This window comes from Tenrec ecaudatus, chromosome 6 (assembly GCF_050624435.1).
Source record: "Tenrec ecaudatus isolate mTenEca1 chromosome 6, mTenEca1.hap1, whole genome shotgun sequence".
Lineage (NCBI taxonomy): Eukaryota > Metazoa > Chordata > Mammalia > Afrosoricida > Tenrecidae > Tenrec > Tenrec ecaudatus.
The window spans coordinates 77,524,696-77,534,846 of NC_134535.1; the positions used below are offsets into that span (position 1 = coordinate 77,524,696).

At 35.1% G+C, this 10,151-nt stretch overlaps 1 protein-coding gene across 1 annotated transcript; it reads left to right on the top strand.

Moving 5' to 3' along the window:
• The first annotated feature begins 6,086 nt into the window (after positions 1-6,086).
• On the top strand, positions 6,087-7,049 carry LOC142450941 (olfactory receptor 6C74-like). The gene has a single exon (XM_075552876.1). The coding sequence runs from the start codon at positions 6,087-6,089 to the stop codon at positions 7,047-7,049; it is 963 nt and encodes a 320-aa protein (XP_075408991.1).
• Positions 7,050-10,151: the final 3,102 nt, after the last annotated feature.

Sequence of the window (10,151 nt, forward strand, 5' to 3'; positions counted from 1 at the left end):
GAGAACCTTTCTGCAGCCATTCGCTGATCAGAAAAACACGTATAAACATGTTTTATTTTGCACAGACTTTTAAGTGTTTGAACTGGAATTTTAAAAGCAATTATTCTTTGCCTTACTCTGGTATGAAACAGAGAAATTAAAACAATTATGATCAATATATTAGTTACATTAACTGTAACTAATATAAATTGATTTTAATGACTCAGATTTTATTTAAAATCACATAGTGAGTTTTATTAGAGATGGGAAATATAAGACAAAAGTGGAAATTACAACAATAGACTCACAATTATAGTGATCAAAAATGACTTCCACATAATAAATCATCAGTAGGGCCAATACTGTCAAGAAAGAGCAAATCAACTTGGAACCCTGTTAAAATAATCACCAACACCAAACAGCAATAGAAATAAAAGAAAAGGAGTGATGAAAAGCAAAAAGCTTTGTATGAATTATATGAATCATTTGAATATATGTGTATATGTGTGCGTGTATATCTGAAATCCCACAAAGAGAAGAAAGAGACAGGGTAGGAGAAATGTGTAAAGAGTTAAGAGCTGTTATTTTTCTAAAATTAGTGGCAAATTTCTAAAATTAATAACAAATAACTTTCTAAATGTAGGCCAAAAAATCTTACATCCTACAATTTCAGAGGACACTAAGGAGGAAGTGACCAAGAAAGACAGGAACATTTTATATTCAAGCTGGTGAACACTGAGGACAAAAATAATAGTAATAAAAAGAAATGCCAGGCTTGGAGGTTATATCACATGTAAAAAAGCTGAGAGCTATAGCAAACTCCTGTGTAAACCCCTGGATGGCTAGGGATCAAATGGGAGGGCTGCATCAGTAGCTGGGTTCTGAACTGACCAGGGAAAGGATGTGAATAGACCTACTCTCTTCACTCATCAATTATCTCATTATCTAAGACTTTACTTTTATGACAAATTTGAAACTATTCTCAGGTGACATCTTCAATGGTCTGGGCCTCACAGAAGCTGGAGGCTTGGAATGCACTCTGAAGGACACTTCAAATCTCATCCCAGATACCTTGGCCACCTTCTCTCATTCTTCCATGAGAACTGATTTCAGTCACAGAGGGCTTAAGGTAAGAGCAGGAGGATGCAAAGTTGCAGGCAGCCAGGGGTAGGCTGGGTGTGGAGTTTGGGGATGCTAATTGAAGACCTAAAAAGGTCAGGGAGATGAGTGAGAGAAGGGGAGGGAAAGGAACTTCTCAGGGCCTTGGAGCTGTGATGGACAAAGCTGAATGTAGTCCCTGCTGGGGGCAAGTAGGGGGAGGAGCAGAGGAGGAGCAGAGTCCTTGCCCTTGACAACAGCAGGAGGTAGGTAATGGGCAATATCTGATGATTACCTTCATCAGCACCCACAATCACACATGATTGTGGGGATTGGCTGATGGGGAAAGAGTGGCTGGGTGATTATCATACTCCATGCATCACGGATCTTTTGTAGGCACCCAGTAGAGAATTATAGAGTGAAGGGGCTGGCATTGACGATGGAGAATTATTTGAAGCTGAAGTAAATGTCATCCTAGATGGCATAATTCAATTACACTTTTGCATGTGGAGTAGCATGACATCACAGGAGAAAGGGCCTCTGGGGTAGAAAATTGTTATAAAAATGTATATTTCGTTGTTTCTCTTGTCATATTCAATTTTTAACTCATTTTTTTTCCATTAAATTGTAGGTCTATTTTAGACAATATATAATTAATAAGTAGAAATAACAATTTAATTTAAAAACTTGAGAGACTAATGTTCACATAAAATTTATAAAATTGGTTTTCCAAAACACAAGACTCCTTAAACATTGTTGTATTTACAGTTAAATATATATATATATTCTCTAGTTATTCTTGGTGATGGCTTCTGTTTGCAATTTTTTTTATCGCCTTACAGTTTTTTTTAATGAATGTCGAATTTATTTTCTTCTTAAAACTGGTGGGTTTTTGTTTGTATTCTCTTGTACTTGCTTGAGCAGGATGAAAAATATGTTATTCTTAACAGTTTTTTATTTGCTTCATTTACAAACAACATAAAATTTCAGTGATTTAAGACAAAAACACTTCTTAGCACAAATACCCGTGGAATGTATTTTGCTAAAGAAGCTGTTCCACTTCTTCCTCTTTGTGTTGCCAACATTTACACCATTTACAGTATCATCAGTCACTTATAAAAAGGAGGCAAAATGGAGGATACTATTTGTTGTTAGTTATACTATTTGTTGTTGTTAGTTATCAATGAGTCATTTCCAACTCACAGTAACCGTATGTATAACAGAATAAAGCATCTCCATGTCCTGTGTAAAATGAAATAGAATTTCTGCTAATATTTACTGTCTTGTAGTGGTCATCAGGGTGATAGAAAATTAAAAATCATACAAAATCAGATATGAAAGCACTTATTTGCTGATTATCAGTGCAAAACTAGCTTTTAATAACTTGGAATTCTACGTCCATCAAGTCATTTTCTTTATATAGCTACCATATATAGATTTCCTGAGACAGTAAATCTTTATGGGAGCAAACAGCCTCATCTTTCTATAGAGTTACTGGTGGGTTTGAAGCACTGACCTTGCTCTTAGCAATCTAATGCCTAACCCAAAATACTACCTCGAGATAAGTTATGTAATCGAAGTTACTGTTTCATGTGCCAATTGGTTTTCTGATAATGATTGACAATAGCAAAATCAGAGAGTGAGAGAAAAAAGACATCATTTTCTATGTTTTCTTCTAATATCTATTTGACTGTCCACAATTGCAATAAAAATAAGTAGTTCAACTTACTTCATCAGTTCATAACTAAATATATCTCTGCACTCAAATCCCTCTAGTCCTCATTGTTAAATCTATAAAAAAGAAGATATTTTTGCTTTATACCTTTCTCCTGAAATATCTGCACTAATTCTAACAGTAACTTCAGAGGGAGTGTTTTTTCCTATATTTCTTCATCGGTCCAATAATTACTCATGACTGGAAAGATTTTCTGTACAAAATTTCTGTATAACCCATAATTCTATTCCCCTTATCAAACCCTCACAACGGTGCCTTCTCTGTTATTTGCAGACTCATGAAGATACTGTATTAGTATATAAAAGAAACATTTCTTTCTACTTAACTTTTTAAGTTATAGACATCTTCTCATATAATTATAGGCACCTAGGTGGTACAGTGGTTACATATTGGACTGCTAATCATAAGGTCAGAAGTTCAAAACCATCAGCTACTCCTTGGGATGAAAGGCAGGGCTTTCTACTCCATTCAAGGATTACAGTTGAGGAAACCCACAGGGGTAGGGGGAGTTCTCCTCTGTGTGGGAGGGCTGCTGAGAACCCTCAGGACAGGTTGATAGTGTTTTTTTGTGAGTCTAATATAATTAATTCTACCCAAAAGAATATATATCTGAAACAGTGATATTATGTTTAAAAATTGTATAAAATTGCTCTATATATTCCTGTTTCTAATTCAAATCTTTTAGTCACCTTTTACACATTTCAAGTATATTTTTTCTTGAGAGAAAATATGAAAGATTTGGGTTTATTTTCTTTATTTTTTAATTGTATAAATGTAGAGATAAATATTTCCATGCCTTGAAAGATATATGCTCAACATTTTAATTGCTTTTCCTCAAAAAGAAATTGTATTACAGTTTTCTCTAAATTAGATAATGTTTTAAAAGCTATGTCATTTTTCCCTCGTCCATATTAGTATTGCATAAATATTACAAACTAAGAGGTTGCATGGGAAATTAAGGAACATTTATATTTGACATCAAACCCACATTGTGAGTCACCTGGAGAATATGCAATGAATTAAAGATTGTGGACAACATTGTTATTAGAGATCAGCATTGCTATGTTGATCTCCTATTGAAAGAGAGGAAGGGAGATGTTTTTAACCTTTGGTCCACTCTAAGTTCAAACACCTTTAAATATCAAAATTAATTATGTACTATTTTAATCACTATTATAGAATTTACATGCCATTTTGACACCAGTATTTCAGATTCCCAGTAGATATTATAACTAGACGCTTAATTAATGTTTTTATATTGTTTTGTTTTTCCCTAAAGATAATGATGGAGATAGTCAATTACCATGTTCTCCACAAGAATCCCTGGAGTACTATACGAATTTTGAGTGTATATCTTGGTAGTTCATAAAGAGAAAATATAAATTTACTGTAAGGTGGATGCAAAACTCTGTTTTTTCAAAAGAAAATCAGGAACTATAGTGAATTAATAGAATTCTAATAAAATTCTGCCATATTTATACATAAATACTTAAATTTCTGATTTTAAGGAAGGTATTAGAATAATTCACATATTTTGGTTATATTTGTAAGAAAATCAGAAAAACAGTTATGAAAATCTCCCTAACTTTATGCTTATTTGAGAGAGAAAGAGGAGAGATCCACCAATGTTTGTATTTGTTAATAAATATTGCTAGATTATAATGTGAACAAGATCCCCATCACACATGAGGAAGTAAAGAAAAACTATGGGTTAGAGAGAAATAACCCTTTAATACAGCAATAATTCCTATTACATTTTACCTTAATGAAACACAGGACAAAATTCCACAATGTATCACCAAAGAAAACTCTTGCAGATTCTATGAGAAGTAAGTATTTTTAGTATTCTTTTGTTTTGTGGGAAATTAAATTACTATAGATTTGTTTTTAGACTCAATAAGTGACCATAAGGTCAAATCAATTAAATTCAGAATCAAAAATGAAGAAAATATTTCTGTAACCCATGGCCATATCCTATGATATGTGATCAATGAACATATTGTAAAGGATGGCAAAATATATATTTTTAGAACAGCACTATTGACAATTTTCCATATGTGTATATATATGTTGTTATAAATTTGACTACTACTAATCCATTATATTAAATGATGTGTTGAATATTTTAATATTGTTCTATTGAATTCATTGAGTCAATTTAACAAAATAGAATCAAACAATAGAGTTTCATTAGCCATAATCTTTATAGAAGCAGATTGCTGGAGCTTGTGCCCATGGGGTGACAGATGGATTCAAACTGTCAACCTTTAGCAATAGGGTGCTTAACTGATGCAGCACCAGGTTAAGTCTTCTTTTGCTTTATCACTACTGATTGTAAAATAATGTTTCTTACACTAGTAAAGCTACATGGTTTAAGTTGAAAGTGGCCAAATAACCGAGTAATGTAATATTTCAAGTAAAATTTTGATTTGATATTTATATACTCATTTTTATATTCACATTGTACTGAGCCATAAGTGCTTGTTCCATTGGGAATAGAAAGGAATTCAGCCCTAGCCAAGCATCTAACATCAGAATACAATGGTTTCTAAAACAATAATTACAAAAATGCAAACCTGACTTGTTTAAAGTGTAAAACTACACAGAAGAGAGTATATAGTTGACACTAAAAGTATTCAGCAAAAAGTGCAGAAATAATAGCTGAAGAGCTGAGTACAAGATTATTTTAAATAAAATATACTTGATATAACTTTTCTTTCCCTTTTAAGTTTCTTTTGAATTCAGTAAGCTTGTAGGAGTTATTTCTCATCCTCTCAGGCAAAATTTTAAACAACAGAATTTTTATGCAAATTAGGTTGCTTAATAATGTAAAGAATTTTTATGGAAATAATTCTTATGCAAGTTGAGATGCTCAAAGGTCTCCTTCCAGGAGTCCTGTAGCACAGTGGTTGCTCTGTGGGCTGCTAATCCAAAAGCCAACAGTTGAAAGTCTCCAGTTGCTCCTTGGAGAAGGATGAGTCCTTTTCTCCTTCTGTAAAGAGTTGCTCTCAGAAACCCACAGGGCAATACTCCGCTGCCCAATGGGGTCACTATGAGTCAGCAGAGACTGGTTGGTAGTGAGTTTGGTTTTTGTTTTTACCTAGAGAAATAGATGTAATAAACAGGATCAAGTCTGCTGTTGTAAGTAGGGTTGTGAAATGATTCAAAACCGTAGACGCAAAAACGCATATGCATTTCAACTGGATTATTTGAGCTAATTGATCCTGGATGGTATTTTTAAATGTAGACTTTCTATTTTTATTCCCCAGATCTGATGGAATTCAGAAGTAATTTAATCATGAGAAATCATACAATGGTGACAACATTTATTCTCCTAGGACTAACAGATGACCCTAAATGGCAAATTGTAATATTCCTTTTCCTACTGCTAACATATTTACTGAGCATCACTGGAAATCTGACCATTATCTTGCTCACACTCCTGGATTCTCATCTCAGAACACCCATGTATTTCTTCCTTCGAAACTTCTCGTTCTTAGAAATCTCACTGACTTCTGTCTGCATCCCAAGGTATTTGTTCATTATAGTGACTATGGATAAAAGAATTTCTTATGATGCTTGTGCTGCACAATTATTTTTTGGCATCTTTTTGGGAGCATCAGAGTTTTTCCTGTTGGCTGCCATGTCCTATGACCGCTATGTGGCCATCTGCAAACCTTTGCACTATGCGACAATCATGAGCAGCAGAGTCTGCAACCAGCTAGTTGTTATCTCTTGGTTGGCTGGGTTATTAGCAATCTCTCCTGGACTTATCATGGGCTTAGGGTTGGAATTCTGTGATGCTAATATTATTGATCACTTTGTTTGTGACTATACTCCTCTCCTGAAACTGTCCTGCACAGACACTCATTCCATAGAATTGATAGGCTTTATTTCAGCCATTGTCACATTGCTGATTACATTGGCCCTGGTAATACTCTCCTATGCATACATCATAAGAACAATTCTGAAAATCCCTTCTGCCCAGCAGAGAAAAAAGGCTTTTTCCACCTGCTCCTCCCACATGATTGTGGTCTCCATCTCTTATGGCAGCTGCATTTTCATGTACATTAAACCTGCTGCAGATGAAAGGGTTGCTTTAAACAAGGGGATAGCAATACTCACCACCTCAGTTGCACCTGTCTTAAATCCTTTCATATACACCTTAAGAAATAAACAAGTGAAACAATCCCTGAATAATATAATAAAAAAGTGTATTTTCCTTACCTTAAAATAATTCTTTTTGGTGTTTGCTAACAAGTATTTCTTTTTTTCTCCCCCAAAATAGCTCTCAAAGTTTATTGAAAACAGCAGCATATGTCAACCACCACCTTGTTAACATACACTTTTATTTTATTTTGTGTTTTGATAGTGACAGAGTTACTCACAAATAGCTAACGTGTATAAGATTTAATCCTGGATTTTCATCTTTTTAATGGTATAAGCTATATATATGATGTTCCTTTATGCATTTCAGGAATCACTTTATCTTTCAAGTTAATTCTCTTATTTGGTTCATCCTCAAGATTTTCAACTATAAATTCAGTTTGAATATTGAATATTTCCACGTGTTTTAACATATGTATGCTGAGATAGAGGAGCCCCAGTGGTGTGGTGGTTATGAATTGGGCTACAATCCACAAGGTCAGAAATTCAAAACCCTCAGCAATTCCACAGGGCAAAAATGTGGCTTTCTACTCCTGCAAAGAGCTAATCTCAGAAACTCAGAGGGGCAATTCTACCTTGTCCTAGAGGAGTGTTATGACTGGGAATAGATTTGATGGTAGTGAGGTTGATTTTTCTTTTTTGGTGTTGAAATAGGTATATTGTTTGTGAACTTTACAATGAGTAATTGAGTTGATTTTATGAATATCTAGGATATACATCTTTCTCATATCACACAATGTTAATAATTTCTAAAGGAGATGGTGCTTCCATATCATAATAGTGGAGCAAATTGAAAAATATTTGTGTTCAGGCTTAATATTTAGCTGAAAAAATATCTCCAAATCTCTATGTGATTATAAATTAAATCAGGCTTTTTCATTTAGCAAAGATTATGATCGATAACTTAAAGAACCTGAGTAGGTTACACTTGGGTCACATAGTAATTAATTCAATATCCTAAAGTTTTATCTAGGTTGTAAATTATGGATCAGATGCCAATAACAACTGGTCACAATTATCTTTTTATTTGAATTTAATAGAATTATATTATCTATTTAAAAGTTTTAAAACTTTATTATACATAATAATTTCCCTAATATATTTGAAAATTCGATTCATATGGTAAAATAAATTAGTTTTCTTTACCTAGGAAACTGTGCTCCACTGCTATTTGCCTAACAACAACACAAACTTAGGGGGACACAAAATTTATATTTGAGATTTTCAAAATACATATTTTAACTCTTAGAGAATTATGGAAAGCTATGCAAAGTGCCATATTTTCTGTCATTATTGTATCTATATATACCCTTTCTCTTTCTGAAATAGCTTCCTTTGTATTCCAAGTAACATATTGTTATTGTTAGGGTAATTTTGAGTTGATTCCAACTCTTAGCAATGCTATGAACGAAGGAATGTAAGATTGTCCTGTACTGGCATCCTCACAATTAGGTTTGATTTTATTCTTGCAGCCACTGTGTCAATCATTCTCATTCCACCCTCTTTCCACCCACTTTCACTGACCCTGTCTTTTACAACGCATGATGTCCTTCTCCAGGACCGATTTCTCTTGAGAGTATGTCCAAAGGACAAGAAATGAAGTCTAGCTATTCTCACTGTTTAGGAGCTTTATGGTTTTATTTCCACCAAGACAAATTTGTCTGTTTTTCTCAAACTTTTTCTAGAATATGTAGTTCAACTTCATCAATGATTCAGCAGTCTTTCTTATTCATTATCCACTTTTCCCATACAGATGAGATCATTGAAAACACCTTGGTTTGGATACAGTGCACCTTACTCCTCACAGTGTCATGGTTGCTCTTTGACACTTTAACAAATTTAACTAATGCCATGCTCTGAATTATTGTTTATTTTATAGTTTATTAGAGCAATCACTCAGTCTATTAAGGCATCACTTTGCATTTAGGACGTGAGTTCTTTTGTCTCTACAAACAAACTAACCAAAAAAGCATACACATACATATATTTAATTAGACAACCTGAAGAAAAACCTTGATAGGAAGGTTAAGCATGCATCAAGAAAACATCCCAACCCAGTGCTGCCCAACATTAACCCATATGCCCACCATCAATCCACAAAGTCCTCCTCCATCTCACAAAACACACACAATGATGCCAACTGCAGGAGGAAAGCCGAAGCAGTGAACGTATAAGCATCTCAGTGCTGGCAGGAGTCCTACACTGCTGCTCCAGCACCCAGGGCAGCAATGGGGTAGGTCCATGCAGTTTCTCCTTGGGCATGTCTTGTAGGAAGTGACTCTTGCAAGCTGAAGCAGGGAACTGGCTAAGGCAGCTGCACTAAGACTTCAGAGAAACAAATCCACAACAAATCATGTATAAAAGAGGGTTTTATGTAAAGGTTAAGTGCACATCAGGAAAACATCGCAACCCAGGGCTGCCCAAGCCCAAAAGTCCAACATCAACCCATTAACCCGTATGTCCAACATCGGTCCACAAAGTCCGCCTCCATCTTACAAAACAGACACAATGATGCCGACTGCAGAAGGAAAGCCGAGTCAGTGAATGTGTAAGCATCTCAGCACTGGCAGAGGTCTCCACGTGGCTGCTCCAGCACCTAGGGCTGCATCGGGGTAGGTCCATGTGGCTTCTCCTCAGGGAGTCAGTCTTGCTAGCTGAAGCTGGGAACTTGCTAAGGCAGCTGCACCCTGGTCTGACCATCACAAAGCAAGAGACCTGAGAACTAGAAAAGTGAGGCTCACAGAGCCATTCATCTCTCCACCCTTCAATTAAGTCCACATGTGCTTATCGGCCATTTTGGCACAATAAACTAACTCTATCAAGCCAACAGCCTTTGCTGTTTTAAATTTAATTTATCTCTGAACATTGTCATTCTTCCTTTCACTCAACTTTCCATGTACTCAATGTCATCAAGAGTAGACAGCCTCGCCTTTCTCCAATGGAAGGGTGGTGACTTTTCACCCATGACTTTGTGGTTAGTAGCTCAATAAGCCCGCATGAGAACTCCACTTTACACAACCAGAGCTCAACTTAAAAAAAAATTGTTCTTTGACATTGATTTCTTGGCATTGATTATTCACTCGACTTATTAATAAAAAATATTCTGTTTTCAGGGTCCCCAGTGGCACTGTGGGATATGCATTGCCTTGTTAGAAAAAGTAGGCTTTCTGCT

Coding starts and splice junctions, on each gene's coding strand:
- LOC142450941 (XM_075552876.1), top strand. CDS start 6,087: ATGGAATTCAGAAGTAATTTAATCATGAGAAATCATACAATGGTGACA.